The sequence below is a fragment of the Choloepus didactylus genome, chromosome 8 (genome assembly GCF_015220235.1).
Source record: "Choloepus didactylus isolate mChoDid1 chromosome 8, mChoDid1.pri, whole genome shotgun sequence".
Lineage (NCBI taxonomy): Eukaryota > Metazoa > Chordata > Mammalia > Pilosa > Megalonychidae > Choloepus > Choloepus didactylus.
The window spans coordinates 128,670,756-128,688,495 of NC_051314.1; the positions used below are offsets into that span (position 1 = coordinate 128,670,756).

General features: G+C 49.2%; 1 protein-coding gene across 1 annotated transcript in view; it reads right to left on the reverse strand.

The window, feature by feature from the left end:
• Nucleotides 1-236: 236 nt before the first annotated feature.
• Nucleotides 237-17,740, reverse strand: part of PRMT8 (protein arginine methyltransferase 8) — a 96,479-nt gene continuing 78,975 nt past the window's right edge. Inside the window, exons 7-10 of the mRNA XM_037847831.1 lie at nucleotides 16,008-16,123; nucleotides 10,490-10,640; nucleotides 2,311-2,432; nucleotides 237-1,093 (exon numbers count right to left, since the gene is read on the reverse strand). Coding sequence (XP_037703759.1) covers nucleotides 1,010-1,093; nucleotides 2,311-2,432; nucleotides 10,490-10,640; nucleotides 16,008-16,123 — 473 coding nt within the window. The 3' untranslated portion in view covers nucleotides 237-1,009. The remainder of the gene's footprint in view (nucleotides 1,094-2,310; nucleotides 2,433-10,489; nucleotides 10,641-16,007; nucleotides 16,124-17,740) is intronic.

The window sequence follows — 17,740 nt, forward strand, 5'->3', positions numbered from 1 at the left end:
CTCCAGGACCCTCTCCCCACCCCCCGAGGGCAGGACCTCCGAGAGTCTGCACAGGAGATGCTCTCGGGGCAGCCCCCACTCCCAGCCGTTCCCGTGTTACCTTCAGGGAGCAAATGTGAACACAGGAAGAAAACCGCTCTTTTCATTTCCTGTTCTAATGTGGCCTTTGACCTCTGCCCCCAGCCCACCCTGTCCAGAGGTTGCACCAGGAACAGACGGCCCACCCATTGCTTCACTCTCATGATGTTTATTGAGCGCCCACAGGGGGCCTGGTCCTAGGCTCAGGGCTTGGAGCCCCGGTCTCGTCCAAGAAGACCGGAGCTAGCACAGAGAACGTTTCATGGCTGCTTAACATCTGTTAGGGGCTGGGGGAGGGGAGGAACTAATCACAAAACAAATTCCTATTCAAAAGCAACAGGACCTCCTCTGAGAGTAATATATATTCTGCACACACGCGCGCGCACACACACACACCCTCTGAATGAACACATAAGGATACCCGCCTGGTTGTATATGCATGCATATACAGGTGCCCGTGGGTAAATAAACTAATATATATGCTATCCGCACGCACACGCGCACACTCACCACCGCACAGAGGGATGATCTCGCTTATGCTATCAAAGACACTACGTCTCCAGGTTCTAGGGGAAGCTGTCTGTCCTAGATGCCTGCAGCATGCAAAACTTGGAAGATCCAGAGATTCACAGTTAAGGAGGACAAAGGGGATACACGTGTACTTCTCCATCCTGGGGGACCCAGCCAGAGCACTCAAGGTTGTTCTTTGTCAGCGACAAGAAAGCCTTTGTGAAGGGCTCCCAGGGCAGAGCCGAGGAGCTGGCGGTTCTCTGTCCGGTGGCAGGGCCCTCCGGAGCCCAATCTTCCAGGCAGAGTGGAAAACTCTGGGTTTCAAGTGTGTAGTCCTGCAAACAGTGTTCCTTGGTGCAAGCGCAGCAGATCGAGGTGAGAGTTTCTTTTCTCGCTCCCTCTCTGCAGCTTCCCCCATGTGCTAACGCATTTTGTAGTCATTAGATACAGATGTTTCACACAGCTGCCCCTTGAAATCCAAGTCTACTGTGAAATCGAGGTCTCGCTGCAAAGAGAGGGCAAAGGGTCACAGCGGGAAGTCACGGCACCACCCCCCTCCCTCCTGGAGCTATCGTGTTCTAAGTTTTCTAGAAAGGACTTCCCCCCAAAGCCCTCCGGAATCTATCCTCAGAAGGAAGTGCTTTGATTTCAAACCTAAGTCCTTCCTGTTATAATATAAAAATACTCCCTCCAATTTCATCTTGGGAGAAAACAGGGTGGGTGCTTCTGTGGTATAACCCTCAGAGCATTTTAGAGGGTATTTTAATGTGCACACCTACACCTAGATTTACTCAGAGATGAAGGTCTCCAAGCCACCAGGCCAGCCAAGGAAATGCAACGCAAACATCTTCCAGGCTGCCCGAAACTGCTATTTCCTGGCCCAGCTCCTTCCAAGTGAGGTAAAACCCACAAAGAGTCTCCATGCTCACAGCCTCCCCTCACATGAACAGCTGACTACTCTCCTTGAGACATACAGAGAGTCCGGAGGGGAAACGGGCTCTAGTGCCTGAGTTTTGGGGGAACAAGTTTGGGATCCTGCAATTATGCCTTGTCTCATCCAACCCGGTTTCCTCCTGCTTCCCTCACTAGCTCTTCTGATTGTACAACACACACTTAAAAGGACAAATATTGTATGATCTCAATAATATGAAATAATTGGAAGAAGCAAATTCATAGTCAGAAACCAGACTACAGGTTACCAGGGGAGGGGGTGGGGTAGGGAATGAGGAGTTAATGCTTAATGGATTCAGAATTTTTGCTTGAGGTGATGGAAAAGTTTTGGTAACAGACAACATTGTGAACATAATTACCACCACTGAATTAGATATTTGAATGTGGTTAAAAGGGGAAATTTTAGTTGTATATATGTTACTAGAATACAAATTAAAAAACAAAACAATATTGTATGACACAAACAGTGAACCCTAATGAGAACTATGGACTAGAATTAATAGTATAATTGTAATAATATTGTTCCATCCCTTGTAACAAGGGTGCCACACTATTGCAAAGTGTTAATAATAGGGAAAATGTCAGTGGGGTGGGGGATCTGGGGGCACTCTGTCTTCTCTGCATGATTTTCCTGTAAACCTACACTTCTCTAATTTAAAAAAATTTAAAATAATAATAATAAAAAAGAAGCGTAGCAAGTGGGTCCTGGGAGCTCTTAGGGACCCTTCTCCTCTCTGACCCCTGCTGTCACAGAGGCTGCCCCGTACTCACCACATTTTTGGCATTTGGCTTCATGGATATGGTCCCGTAGATTTCCTCCCCTCTCCGGACAGTGAGGTAATCTTCCAAGTAGAAGACAGTCTGCTTCCAGTGAGTATAGGGGGCATCTGGGGCTGAGGAGTAAAAGACAGGGGAAGCAGGGAGGACGAGTCAGAGAGGATGTGTCCAAAACGGCTGAGGACAGGATACTGTGTAGAAATTTCTGGGCTTATCAGACTCCCCAACACTCTTGCCGGGTCGGGTACCCAGTCCTTGTAGCCTGCCTCCAAGTCGCCACCAGAACTCCCTCTCCTCCCCCAAGGACATCTCCACATCAAATTCACACCCTCTCAGGATCGCTGATCTCAGCTAGGATCGGAAATAAAACAAGCCCATAGAACACGTTCACGCCAAGGGATGGACGACAAATACTCTCACCAACTAAACTCATTAACTCAAATGAATCTCAAAATGCTGTTGCTTTTAATTAGTTTGACAGATCGAAGGCTTTCAGAAAACATCAGGGAGCTAAACAAGCTTCCCCAGTTCCATTGACATCCCATGTACTTGCTCCTCAATCTTACAAATAATTTTTCCTGCCTGCTTCCCTGTGTCCTGGAACTGAACCTACCATCTTAGCCCAAGCTTGCTGTGAGGGATTGGCCCTGCCCTCCTAGCTGGGAAAGAAAGAAATGAAGGGTGATTCTTACTCCACAGCCCCAGTGCTTGGTCCATAGCTCACTCACCCTGCCTGAGCCAAAGCCACAGAGATGCTTGCCATTAATTCCATCCATCTCCTCTCGGCATTCCACATAGTCTATAGCCAAATATCACGGGTCCTGCCTATGGGCCATCTTCCTCAGTAGCACCTGTCTTTGGAACACTCTTTCCTTTTCTTGTCACCAGACTCTCTCTCTTTTTTCATCCCCCAAGGTCACTTTCTATGGGATGCCTTCTCTGATCACCCAATCCTGGATTAAGGGCTCCCCGAAACCCCACATTTGCATAGCCCTGGTGTCTATCATACAGCAGTGTAAATGCCTTTTATCACCCACTAGTTTGCATCCTTCACGAGACTGAACTCTCCATGGCCATGCCAGTTATATCCTCAACACCTATGCTGTGCTTGGTAGATCTATAAGCACTGAATAAGTGAATAAGAGTGAGAACCCAAAGAGGAGAAATTTTGTTGTGCTGTGATGGACCCATACGTGTGTGATTACACTGAGGTCTTGGGAACCTATGGCTTGCAGAAGAACCCATTTTAGAGTAAGTTCCTCTTGACCTTCAGGCTCTTACTGTCCTCCACCAGAATGCAGGAGTCACTAATACTGATTTCCACTGTTGCTTATGACCAGGGCTAAAGATGAGAAGACTGGGGAAGGACACGATACGTGCCTTTCAAACACTTCAAAAAGCTGTCATGTGGAAAGACTGATATGTGGCTTTGGGGGCAGAACTAAGGCTAGGCACCTGGAATTTGTAGGAGCAGATTTTTAACTCACAAGAAAGAACTGGAGCTGTCCCACATCATGGGAACCATCTGAGGTCCACCCCTGGAAGTGTTCACACACCCACCACTGCCTGGGGAATTATCAGACGCCGAGTTGGACCAGGTGAACTGTAAGATGCTTTCAAACCCCAATATCTATTTTCATGATAGTGAAGAGTCTATCTTTCTTTGCCCTTTGCAGTGAACTGGCTTGATCAAATGTCAGTGGTTTGGATGGAGACTTGAGAGCTTGGGAAATCAATACAAACTCAAGGTCATGGGGAGAAAGTGCAGCCTGTGCAGGTGGAAGGGGAAGGAGGATCACGAACATGCAATCTGTGCCTCTCAGGCCCTGGATCCCCAAACACGTCCCGGCCTCTAAGGCATGCTGCTGTCTACAAAGTCCACCTGCTCCCAGAATGCTTCCCTGCCAACTGCATCTAAATAAATTGTCAAGAGCCTCTGGTTGTGTGCTGCAATTGTCGGTGTGCGACTGACAGCACTCTCGCCCCCACCTCCACCTCCACCAGCTCAGACAGGTGTTCCCTCCTGTTCTCCAAGACCTTCAGGCAAGGGGATCTGAGCAGCCACCTCCTGTCAGCTAATCAGACGTCCCAGGAGAGTCCCAGAGAGTCCACTGGCTCAGCTCCCCGGCCATTGGGCCCAGGCGTCTGCCTGTGATGGTGGCCCCGACAGCCATGCCAGCCTTGAGTGGAGGAATATGATATTCTTTTCCCTTGACATCAACATCAATAGCTTAAGAACTTCTGCCAGACATCTTATTTCCATGGTGGGGCCGTTAGCTGTGGACTGATTGTCTAAATCAGTTTTCTAAATCCTAGTTATCCACCAAAGTGCCCAGGAGAAACTTAAAGCTCAGATGTTTTGACCTTATTTCAAGAGATTTGGCATCAGTCATTCTGGGGGGTAGGGAGTTTTTTTTGTTTTTGTTTTTATGTTTTTTTTATGATTAATAGGTCTGTTTATTAGCTGTTTTGATAAAGTAAACCTTCACAGTGAAAATACTGTATTAGAAAGAGCTTTTTAAAAGCTTTTTTATGATATGCTTACAAAATGATAGACGAGGGCAAAAAACATCCTAAACAATGATAATGCAATGCCAAGATTGTTGACTCTGCCCCCAGGTGCTGCAGAGACACAGCAACAGTGAAATCTCTGCACGAGTGAGAAAAGAACATTCATTTGGGCAACCATAGGCGCAGGATCCAGTCTCCACCTTGCTGCCTATTTGCCCTGTGACCCTGGGGCTCATTTCCTACATCCAGAGGTGTCATGGGGATTAGATGAGGTGAGAAGGGGCAGTATACTACACTCCAGTGACCAAACCTCCTGTGTTCCCAGGAAGCTCCAGTTTACGCCTGTTGTCCTGGCAGGACTAACAGCTCTCTCTTTCACTCTCAAAAGTGTCCTTAATTGAAGATGAATTACATGGTCACCCTACCTGCAACATCTTATTGCATTAGGGAGTTATCTAACCATTACATAAAGCTTCATTTGTCCACAACCATGGCCTTGGCCTCCAAAGGTGAGCTGCCTCACTCCGATGGTCTAGACCGTCCTGGGGAAGCATCCAGAATGGCACTTTACGTGATGGTGAGCACTCAACAAATGGCTGGGGGGACCTCTAGAGTGCTCAGTGAATGAGTATTTCCCTGCCCCTCCCCTGCCCCAAACTACAACCATCAAGGTCCTCTAACTGGTTTTCAGCTTTTCCTAGTATGAACAAACCCCATATTGCCAGCCTCCCCTTTTATCCCTCCCCCAAGCTCCCCTTCACAGTCTCTGGGTTCCATAATATGGCCAGATTTTGCTCTATAATTTGAAGTGAGTGTGCCAGCACTGCCCACAGCATTCCAAGTGCAAATTCATTCATTCATTCATTCAATCATTCATTCAAAAGACGTCGATTTATGGTGCCTATCATGTGCCAGGTATGGAACCAAATTTGGGGAACAGTATTCAAGATGAACACAGCCTTGCCCCAGGCAGATCCTACAGCCTAAGTGAGAAGACACTCGGGTAAATAGTAGTAAAGTATGGTGGGAGCTGAAATCAAAGATGGGGGGACAGGAGCACAGGGGCTATGGGGACAAATGGCAGGGTCACTCACAAGAAGATATTTCTGTGTGCTTTTGGAAAGGGTGTGAAATCTTGTTTCCTATTTCACTTCCCAACGGCTGAATGGCTAGTAGTTCTTTTGGGGATTTAATAATTTTTCCAGTTGTAAATTTGGATTTATATTCCCTAGGGGGTTCATAAGCTTTGGGAGGAATTAAAAGACTACGTACCAAGAGTTTCTTTGATCTGACAAAAGGACTCAACGTCACATTATGTCAGAGCTGGAAAGGGCCTGCCAGGCAATCTAGGTCCACCCCTGTCATTTCACAGTTAACGATCCCGAGGCCCAGAAAGTGCACTGCTCAAGGTCATCTCCAATGTCTGGTCACCCCATCTTGCTGGCTGCTGGCAGAACTAGGACTCGAACCCAGGCCTGCTGCTGCTCAGGCGGCTGCCTCCCACTCCCCACCCCGCCCCCCTACCCCCACCCCACAGCACAGCCTTCCTGGATTAAACAGCAGCACCAAGGGGCCTGGTTCCCAAAGTGAGTTTGGGGAGGTGAGTGTACCCACTGGCTGGCACAGCCCGGAACGCTGGGCTCCCGTGCCCATTTGTGACAACTTCTGCTTGGAGCGGCAGAGATGCCAGAGGCAGTAACAGGAATCGTTTTCAAGCTGCACGATCCATGATGTGCTTTTGAGTGGGCCCACCAGAGCCAGCTGCAGCAGGGCTGAGATGGAAAACTCGGCTGGGGGTCGATGGAGAGGGGCACGTACAGCGGGCTACACTTCACAGAGAGGTCAAAACCAGCTGAGATCAGACAATCTATTGCTTAGGTACATGCACACATGTGATAATGTTCAGGATAATGTTCATCACAAAATCTAGGATAAATAGTCATCTGGTGGGGGGGCGGGGTGGGTACAGAGAGGTGGCACATGCGGGAAGATGTAGAGGTATCGGCAGCATTTCCGTCGTCGATTTGGGTGTGGAGCCCACAGGGGTTTACTATGTGAGCATGAATTATTTCTAGTTATTCATAATGTATGTCTAGTTAATACTGACATTCCAATTAAGAACTGATTTCTTGATAGTAACTAAGGTATTAAATTCTAATAAGTGAGAAGACATTTATTTCTAGTTCACATTCTAGTTTACTGTTAACATTCTAGTTAATATTTATTTATTTATTTATTTACATTCTAGTTCCTGGGTTAGGTGGTGAGCTCACAGGTGTTCACTATTTTAATGAATGAATCAGCCAAAAGCTCATGCATGGATCCATGATGAGAGCATGTCATGAACCAAAAATTATGATTAACCTAATTCTGTGCATTTGAGGCCATTCAAAAACGAGAGGAAACACTCTGTGGGTGGTCAGAATATATAGGGTCTGAGCATCGGTGCCCACTGCCGAGCCCACACTAACCGGAAAAGAAATCTGCTACTTGCCCACAGCAAAGCCCTACACTGATGTCCCAAGGCAGCTGGCAAAGTAGCCACGCCAAAGCCGTTTCTTTCCCCTGCAGTCTGTCTCTCTATATGGGAATGCGACAGAAAGCAGGCTCCATGTTAGCCAGAAGGCAGAAAGCCTTGGTGAGCCACGAGGGTGTGCCTCACTGAGGAGGTGCAATTTCCTCTCCGGAAACGAGTGAGCAGTGGTCAAATGCTCAACCCCGTTGTGCAGGGCAGCCTTGCAGCGAGACGGTGGTTCTCTAAGCGAGGTGTGGAAGCGATCACCTGGAGGGCTTGTTAAAGCACAGACCGCTGGGCTCCACTCCCAGAGTTTCTGATCCCAGAGGTCTGGGGTGGTGTCCAAGAATTTTCAGTTCTAGTAAATTCCCCGGTGATGCTGATGCTACTGATCTGAGGACCACCCTTTCAGAACTGCACTAAGGCATGGGGAGTGGAGGACTATAGGGCCTCTGAATGTCCTTTTAGAATTTATGTTTCTGGGATTCTGCACAATGGGGAGAAGCTCTAACACTATAACCTAAAAAAGACACAGGGGCAGGCTCACACATTGATTTAGACCCAGGTTCTTTGAGCTTAAGGGACATATTCTTCATCATTCCTCTTCATAGGGACTTGTGTTGGGCTATGCTGGGGTGTGACCAAAGAATAAGGAGGAAATTTGCCAATGGGTTGGTGACGTCAATGCTGAAGGCAAATCCTCCAGGGCCAAATTCTTTGATTGTGGACTTGAGCTCGCCCAGGCATCCTCCACAAGGGGCCATCCAGAATGACCTCCCTGCCACTGCAGAGCCAGACTCCTCTCTAGACAGGGGTCCAAAAGGCTAGAAGTAGACTAGAAATAGATCATCATGGGGAGAGAAAGAACTGGCAGAGGGCCTGTGCTACAGGGCTGGAGTCCAGGCTTTAGAAACCCAGAATTCTTTCCAAGATGTACTTGCCCGCTGATTTCTCATTACCTGCAATAGGCAGCCCAGGGCTAAGCAAGTTCCTGGGGGTGGCAGAGGTGAGCCAGCTACTGTGGCTCCATCCTCCACACCCATGAACAGTCTCGGTCTCAGAACCATTACCACCCTTACTCCCTTACCATTGCCAGGCTCTTACCCACCATGTAAGGTCAAGGCAAAATGTCCCTTCCCCTCTCCCGGCTTCTCCAGCCTACAGGGAAGATGAACTTGTCTGCCAACCCTCTAAGGAGAGTAGCAGTCGACAAAGGACCCAGCTCAGGCGCCCAGGGCAGGGAGGCAGCAGCACTGGCCTGGCTGCTGGAGACCAGAAGGCTCTGTCTCGGGAGCCAGGAGGCACCGGTTCTGGGACAGATTAGTAATGTCCCTTGTCCCCTCTGTCCACAGGTTAGAAAGGATCATCATCACCATGGTTTCAGGAAGTGAGTAGCCATTTCCTTGGATTCTGGGAGGACTCGCCAACCTCCTCCCCTACACACTCACACACTCAGCCCTGGTGATCTGCTCCCAGTTCCCAGGAGATGTTGTATGAATGAGCTCCATGAATGCATTCTCAAGGGCAGGGGTCATATCGTCATTTATTCACTTCACAGAGATTTGCTTCACACCTACTATGAGCCAGGCACTCTTTTCGGAGCCAGGAAGCAGGGACTAATGAGATGTGATCCTTACCCATGGGAGAGACAGATGGTTGCAAAAAAAAGGGTGGAAATGTTGAACAAATGATAGCACGCTCTACACTGGAATACTGTGCAGCCATTTTAAAAAGAAAGGAGACTTCTCTATGATGCTATGGAAGTATCTCCAAGAGACATTATTAAATAAAGAAAACGTAGCAGAGGGCAGTGTGTGTAGTATAATCCAATTTATGTTTTCAAAAAGGCATAGTTTTGATATTGTACAGTATTGCAAGATGTCACCAATGGGGAAAGCTGGCTGAAGGATCCACGGAACTCTGTGTACTATTTTTGCAACTTCCTGAGGGTCTATAACTATTTCAAAATTAAAAATTAAAAAGCATATATAAATATGCATGTGTTTGTGCACCTATTACAAATACTGAGACAAAAATGAGAAATCATTAGCAATCTATATCTCTGAGGAGTGGAACTGGAAAGGATGGGGGAGATAAATTTTTGTTTAAGTTTTATACCCTTCTGTTCTATTTTCTTTTTGTCACTGTGCACGTGTCACTTTAAACATTGTAGTGATAGGCAGATGCTTGGGGCATTAGTGAGCCTTGAGAAGGACACCTAACCCTGACCCAAAAGGAAGGGAGGGGATCAAGTAACAAATGAGTTGGCATATGAAGCCTGTGCTGGAGTTGGCCAGGAGAGGAAAGGGGGTGATGAGAGCCTTGCGATGAGGCACCTCCCTCTCATGGTACACCCTGCATGGGCACAGGGTTAGTGCATGTAGAGGCCACGGCCCAGAGATCCAGGAAGCCTCGCTGAGGTCAGGGAACTACAAGAAGCTCAGCATGGCTGGGCCATGCGTGGAGTGGCAGTGGTGGGACAGGGGTGGGGAGGCTCAGAGAGGAGGGGTGGTGAGCAATGAGGTTGGAATAGCAGGGTACAGCAGGTCATAAAAGCTCACATTCACCAGGCTAAGAAATGTGGGCTCATCTGCTGCAGGCAAGGAGGCTGGTAGGTGGGAGAGGGTCTATGGTTGGAGAACATTGTTGGGGGCTTAAGGAAGGATGGACCGAGTGGAAGTGGGGAAGGCAGGAAGGGCGCCCAGAGGCCAGTCTGCAGAGACCAGTTGAGCCCTGTTCTACATCACAGCAGTGAAGATGGAAATCTTATTCCGCTGTGCATCCTTACCCCCCTCACCCAGAGACTAGCACCTAGAATATGCTCTGTAAGTGTTAATTGGATGAACAAACATGCATTTGAAAAGTCTAGGGGAGCCCACACGTGGGCCCCACCTCCTGCCTCCCCTCACCCAACGCACTCTCAGCTCTGGCGGCACCAGCCATGGTTTTGCTTACCTACTCCTTGCCAAAAGTGTGGGTGACCTGTGGGTTCTCCATGCCATAGAAGGCTCCAAGATGGCAAGTGAAGGTCTCTGGCTAGTACTCCGGCACCTTTCTCCCAAACTGAGGCCAGCCAGAGACACTTCCGACAAAGCGTCAGGGAAACACGGGGTTGGGGGAGGGCCTGGAAAGCCAAGGACAGCTCACCTGTGGAAAACCCCATCTTTTTGTGGCACTTGGTAAATTCAATATTAAAATAGGTGACCAGGGCGTGGACGTAGTCGTTGCGCTGTATTTGCAAGCAGAACGCGGATGTGAACGAGAGCTCTTCTGTCTTCACCGTGTAGATGTCCACCTCCTGCAGCCCAGAGAGAAAATGCCAGAAACTTACCGACTGGTCTGGAGAAAAGGCCCACTCTGTCGGTGGCTTCCGTCCAGGGAGGGCGTCCGCCGTTGGTAGACTGTCTGGGGATACCATTATTCTTGGGGTGACTTCCTGGGCCCACCCACCACCCTCCCAATGACCTCCTCCATCATTTCTAGGCTGGAGTGCACTCAGGCAATGGTGCAAACCGATTTGAGTCAAAACCTGAGGAGATCAGAGTTAGGAAGGTAAATCTGCTGGGGGGCAGGGACTGGTGGGGTGTCGAGGGAGAGAGAAGAGAATGGTTAGTTAGACAACACACCCCTAAACCCGGTGGTCAACCGCAGCACTGCTGTGTTCCCCTCGTGGTTCTCAAAGTGTGACCTCAGCCTCAGCTGGGAGAGAATTTGGGGTGGGTGTGGGGGGATGGGAGGGCAACGCAGACCCACTGAAAAAGAAGTTCTAGGGTTGGAACATTCTGTGTTTTATCAAGCTCTTTCTGATGAATGAGGCTACTTATTTCCCACTTTTTCTGGCATTCAAATTCCCAGAAATAGGAGATATTCACCATTATCTCCAAAATAAGGACTTGATGCCATGGAAAAGTCACAGACTGAGCTCAGAGAAGCTCTGCTGACCATTTATAACAAGTATGGACAGTTAAAAAAAATACAAAGGGGAAACAAGAGGTGAGAATTTTCAATTCTGGCTGGGGAATGGAGAACATGAAGAACTAATAGTTCTGGCAATTTCAGCTGGGAAGCAGCTGGAAATCAAACTTGCGTGGGGAGGAAGTGAAATTGAAAGAGGGTTGCAACGTGCTGTTCTTTTCTGTACGAAGGATGCTGACCTGCCATTTCCTGGCTCCTATGAGATAGGACAAACCTGTCAAGAGGCCAAGAGGCAATGAAACAGATTCCAGCTAGGCCCAAGGAAGAACTTCCCACTAGTTAGGGGTGTTCTGAAAACTCCAAGGAGCCAGACAGACACCTGTGTGCCTGGAATGGTTCCAGGTGGTCCTTCTGAGACCCGGATGATGTAATATGTTGGGAATAATTAGGGAAGAGGGGTCTGAGGGTGGGGGAACAAGAAAAGGGACACATGGAATACTAGAATCAGCTTTTATATCTTTATATTTCTAGGACAAATAAAGGAAAAGCTGATGCAATATTCCCTAAGGCCTTCAAAGAGAAGTCCTGCCTCCACAGAGCGGGAAGGGCGAGGAGGCCAATCAGGTCAGAGAGGGGTGATCAGGCATGATGTGCATAGGGGAAGCTGAAGCTCTCTGACCCATTGATTAGGAAGAGCATGGAATTGCAGGCTTCGGGGAATGTGGGTGATGTCACATCAAACGCAAGTTACACTGTGTTTCCAGAGCCCAAAGATTGGGGAGCAAGAGCTGATTGCACCAATGAGCTCTGGATTGAGGATGCAGAATTAGATGGGATATAAAACCCATCTAAAAGGCTCCTTGAGCTGAGCTCTTTATCCAGTATAGAAATCCCCTCTGCAGCATTCCCAGCAAGCACCCTTCTAGTTCTTGCTTGGACAACTTCAGGGATGGTGAACTCACTAGCTACCAGGCAACTCATTCCATGTCCTGACATCTCCAAACATTAGGTCCTTCTTCAAAACATTAAGCCCACATCTATCTCTCACTTCTGCCTACGAAACAGGCCAAATGTCTGCTCCAAGCTCACACGGTCCCCTAAATCTTTTCTTTTCCAGTGTAAACCTCCTCTGGGTTTTCAGTCATTTCTCGTAAGTCATGACTTAGCACCCCGCCCCGCGTGGGTTCTACCACTTTCAAAACTGAGTACAAGAGTGATCAGATCAGGCCCTTCACCCACCCTTGTTTGGGACATACTTCTAATGGCTTCTGATCTCAAAGAGCACACTGCCAGCTCTCACTGCATTGAAGGAAGCCAGCACCCCTTCACATCCCTCCTTGGTTCTGGGTCCTCAGGGTAGGGCCTCCATGACATGTCGCCTTGCTAACTGGACCTATTGCTCCAGCCTGGCACATCCTTTTAGACTCAGTATCCATCAGCCTCCATAATGTTCATTTTCGCTCCAAGCTACGATCCCCCCAGCTCAAGAATTCTAAAGAGCAAGCCTCGGGTAACTGCATTTTTTATTCATGGAGTCAGCCCGGCCCCCCAGGGCCACAGTGTCTACACTCACTGACTCACCATCTCCCTCTCTGTCAGGGCCAGCCAGCCAGGTCCCGGGCCCTTCCTGAGGTCTCAGGTATCTTTCTCTCTTAGTCCCACCACCACCAGCCTTGCCTGACCTTTCACCCTACTCCGGGCCCCCCTCCGCCTAGTCCCTGCCAGCTTTAGGGGTGGAGGCTGCGCCTTCTCAGTCTGCACGGCCTCAGAGGGTAGCACAGCAGCTGGTGCACCGTGACGTGTGTTTGACCAATCGATCTTCCCCTAACTGAAAGCCCCTACTTGAAGACTTTCCTTCCCCAGGCCCCTCCTTCACGGCCCCTCCAGATCAATCTCCCTGCAGGCCACTCAGACGGCGTCACTCCCTGGATCTAAAACCTTCAGTGACTCCCCATGGCTCATCTAAAAGTATCCAAACATCTTGGTCTGGGCATAGACAGGGAGAACTGGGAAGCAGGCTTTGTGACACTCTTCTTGGGTCATTCCCCTCACTTCTTCACCTGTTAGGGACACATGCATATCCGTCTCCCAGGACTTCCATCTCTATAGGGGCTGGCTCTCAGATGTCTGTCAGCTAAGTGTCAGCCATCAATTCGTGTTAGCCGACAGTGTTTAATAGGTCCCTGAGACATTTGCATCTTAATAGTGGCTCTGAAAGGACAAAAGCCTTTAGGATGGGAAAGTAAAGCTGTTAATGCAGCTCTGTGTTAAAATTGTGACAATGGAGACAGCTGGTCTTTGGAGTGGGTTCCAGGCCATCCCCGAGGGCAAAACCATCTGTGGCTGAGACAAAGGCTCTCCAGCCAGCCGAGGCCCAGCTCCCCCCAGATCCAAAGTCTGCAGTCAGCCTCAGTTATCCTGATGCCCTTTGCTGGAAGGTTTATCCTGCAGCCCCATCAGCAGCTCTGAGACCCCAGGGACACCAACTGCCTCCCCCCCTGACGACCCTCTTGAGCAGAAGGTTCCACAGTCATGAACCATACAGAAGAGCCCCTAGCCACTGTTACCCCCACCACTAAATAATGTTACAAATGGATGTCTCAGAGCAGAAGCCTGGTCAAAGCAGAGTCTTAATTATAATAAAGTGTCACACTTGGCAATGTTAATAGCCATGAAAATAGCAATTAAGTGTGCAAAGAAGGGCAAGTGTTTTCCCAACAAGCCCGGCACGACGTTGCTTAGCACATTAACCAAGGTTGACAGAAGGCCTTTCCTGGTTGCGGGAGCAAACACGGGCAGGGAGGAGAAAAGGTTACATGAGGAAGGGAGCAGGACTTGATCACAGATTTCCGGTCTTGAGACATAATCTCGGCCCTTAGGAGTTTTGAAAAGAGCATTTCTGGAGTTTTCTTGAAAAGAACTTCCTTGCTCCTCCTTGATTAAATTTGGCTCCTTGGCCCCCGGATACCCTCAGGTATCACTAGGAGGAAAACCCTTGCTGTTTCTTGTCTCGGAGTAGGGGGAGGAAGGAAGGAGACTAATGCAGGGTAGAGGGTGGGGAGTGGGTGTGGGAGGGGAGGGGAGAACCAGACCAGCCCACGAAGGACTAGCACAGAAACACAGCGGCCACACCTGCACATGGGTATGGGGTCAGGGACAGAAAGGGACCTGGGGTCCAAATGCATCAAAGGAATTTTACCCCCACGCTGACGCCACCACATGCAGGTGCCTGATGTTTAGATAGAGCTGCCATGCGTCACTTTTGCAAAGTCAATTGCATGAACCAATTTCTACAGATTCCAAAATATTTACAGAAATGTTTTGCACTGGGGGTGAGCTTCTTGTCTGAGGTGTACTTCCCTTGTTCTAGAGGTTCCTGAGGGAGAGCCTTCAGGGAGAGAGAGCAGTTGGGAAGAAATGAAAGGGCACATTTGCTTGCAGTTAATGCTGCCTGGACTTGGGGTGAGCTGAGTTAAATAGGTAGCCAGAACCCTGCCAATGGAGAGTCTAAGGTTAGACCCTGAGCCAAAACACTTAGGTTGGTGCTAACAAAAGGGAGATCCTATGTTGAGACCTGGATGAGATTCATCTAGTTTTGTTTACCCTCTGAGGTCCCTTCTAAATGCTGCCATGATACTGTGGAGCAAGGGTTGCAGATCTTTTTAGGAAGGCTTGCGTCCAGGGACAGAGGACGGATCTCAGCTGGGTAGAGCAGCAGGTGGCATTAGAGTTGGTGGCTCAGAAACTTCCTCTCATCCTCTCTGGCCCTGGGGCTCTCCCTGCTTTATCCCATTGTAAATACTCCAGACCTGCACCCCAATATGTGCCAGAAAAGAAGTGAGAAGCACAGGATCAGAGCAGGCAAGTCTGTTTTAACAAGACAAGAGCTGGGTGGGCTGACGAATTCTTACTTCAGGAGCCCATATGTTTTAATTTAAAAAAATCTACCACTACATATGTGTGTGTGGACACACACACATATTAGCTTGAACCATATGACACTGGTATTTCTTTAGATAAAAAACAGCCATATATTAACAGTTCCATAAGCAAATACCTAGAAAAAGGACCGGAAGACTGAATCCAACCTGTTAGCAGTGGGGAGGGGAGGCAAAGGGGAAACTTCCAGTTTTTCCTCTATCTAATTTGACATATTTTAATATTTAATAATAAGAATGCAGTAAGTATGAGTGTGCCCAGGATGTGGACCAGCTCTTCTTGAGCTGCACTGAAGAAAGTCCTGGAAGAAAAGATGTTCCGAGCCTGGGCAAACAACAGCATGCGGGAACAGGGGCTGGAGGCTCTGTCTGGCCAGGTCAGATGTGTGTTTGGAGGGGAGAGGAACACCGATTACACCACCACGGAGGGAATGGAGTTCTTTCCTCTGTAAAGTGGACATGCACTGCAGAATGGAGGAGCTTCCCCAAACCTGAGCCCATCCTCCTGCCTTCAAGGGGTTGTCTGAGGCCAGGGGACGGTGCACTGGACTGGAGGGTGCTCAGCTGTGGCACCATGGAGTCCTTCTCCCAGTGGCTCTGCTGGCTGAGCGTGACAGCCTTTGGCTCACCACCATGGGGCACCCAAGCAATTTCAGCTGTTCAGCAATTTCAGCTCCAGCCAAGACTGCTCTGCCTCTCCGGGCTGAGCGGCGGTTGGTAGTGCCTCAACTCCAGTCCCAGGCAGCTCTGCTCTCCAGGGTGTCACAGCTGGGTTCCTGGCATGCACACACCCAACCAGGATGTCTCCAGACCTTTATTAAGCAGGCGTTGGTCACCACTTGTTTGGGATCCACAATGTCCACCAGCGGCTCCTTCATGGCCACATCTCGGATACAGGTCATGTCAAAGCCGTAGACGTTCTCCCACCCTGTGGGGACAGAGCGGCGCATCAAGGCAGGCAGCGGGATCCCCGGATACTCACCCTGGCCTTCCTGAGCCCCAGGGTGCAGCATGCCCAAGGAGGTGAGGGGCACCTGTGTCCCCCTGCATCATAACAGGAGGGGAATTTCTCCCCTAGGTGGGCAACTCTGCAAAGTGCCAAGGGCTCATTCACAGGAGCTCATTTGTACCGCTGAAAAGATGGGTCTCATTTTATAACCAGGAAAACTAGAGATCAGAGAGGCCGAGAAAATTCCCCAAGGTCACACAGCTAGAATGCAGCAGGGCCAAGACTAGAAACCAGGTTACCTGCTCTTTCCAGTATCTACTCTCCTGCCCCCCCGCCTCGGGAACACCTTTATCAGCCATTCCCATTCCTATCTCCAGCCTTGGCTCAAACCATTCTCCACTCCTAAAAGGCCCATCTATCTCCCTGATCCCAACCAGGCAGCAGAAACGTGAAAGAGACAGCAGTCAAGACCTTGTGCAAATGACCAAACATCTCCAAATCTCACTTTTCTCAGCTGCAGAATGAGGGCATTGGGTGGGCCCGTGAGATTCTTTGCCTTTCTCACATGCCATGAGGCATTCACTAAGACTCTGTCCCACAGAAATAACCCCCAGGTGGGACACAAACCACCCCAGCTCTTGGCCCCTTAAAGGTACTTAGGCTTGGAAAGAAAGAGAGAGAACATGCTATTAATTAGGGTGGAGGGTGGTGAGTAAATGAATGCAAGCCTGGTGGCCCAAGACTACCCTTAAATGATGGAAGTAATTGCCATCATTAACCAACTCTTCATTTACTCTACCCAGCCACTCTGTGAGGATCCCTCTCTCCTACAGTTGAGGAGACCGTGGCTGGGAGGGGTGGGCATAGGCCCAATATCACACATCAGGGAAATGGTGGTGCCAGGGCTCAAACCCAGCCCACCCCCCTGGCCCTCCAGCTGCACTGACCCCGCCGTGACAGGACCCCGGGAATGCAATTACCCTGCCCCACGGTGCAGAGAAGATGGCTTTAGCAGATGCTGAATCATTTATCTGTTTATTCAGATGGGTTGAGAAATGTACTGAAGTAGAAATGTCTTGCTCTAAAATTGCATGTGATTAAATTTTATTTTGAAACGTTCATCAGGCAAATGGTACCTTAGGGAACTTATGTCCCTGGATGTGCTTGGGAGAGGGGGTGTGTGAGGAGAGGGGTGGGAAGGGTCAGTGAAAAGCTTCTCCTTTGACTGGATTCTTTTTTGGAAGCACACAAAGCCCTTCCTCGGGGAGAAGGCGGCTGAGAAAATAGTCACCTCTCAGAGGGTGAGCACTTAGGAAATTCTGGCTTGATGATAAACTGCCAGTCATGTCCCATTCAATCAGCCAAGGCTGGTGCCAAATTCTCAACTGAAACCAACACTGGGGGAAGAAAGCTGCTCAGCGGGCAAGAGGACAGGCTCTAGAGAAGACCCCCTTCCCAATTCTGGAAATAGCGATTCACTTTCTCCCCAGATACAACATACATGCAAAAACACACTGCCTTCAGTAAAAACCCATCCTTAGGAGACCTGCAGCCAGGCTCCTGCTTTTCTCCTCCCTGGACCCTGCCTTATGTTAA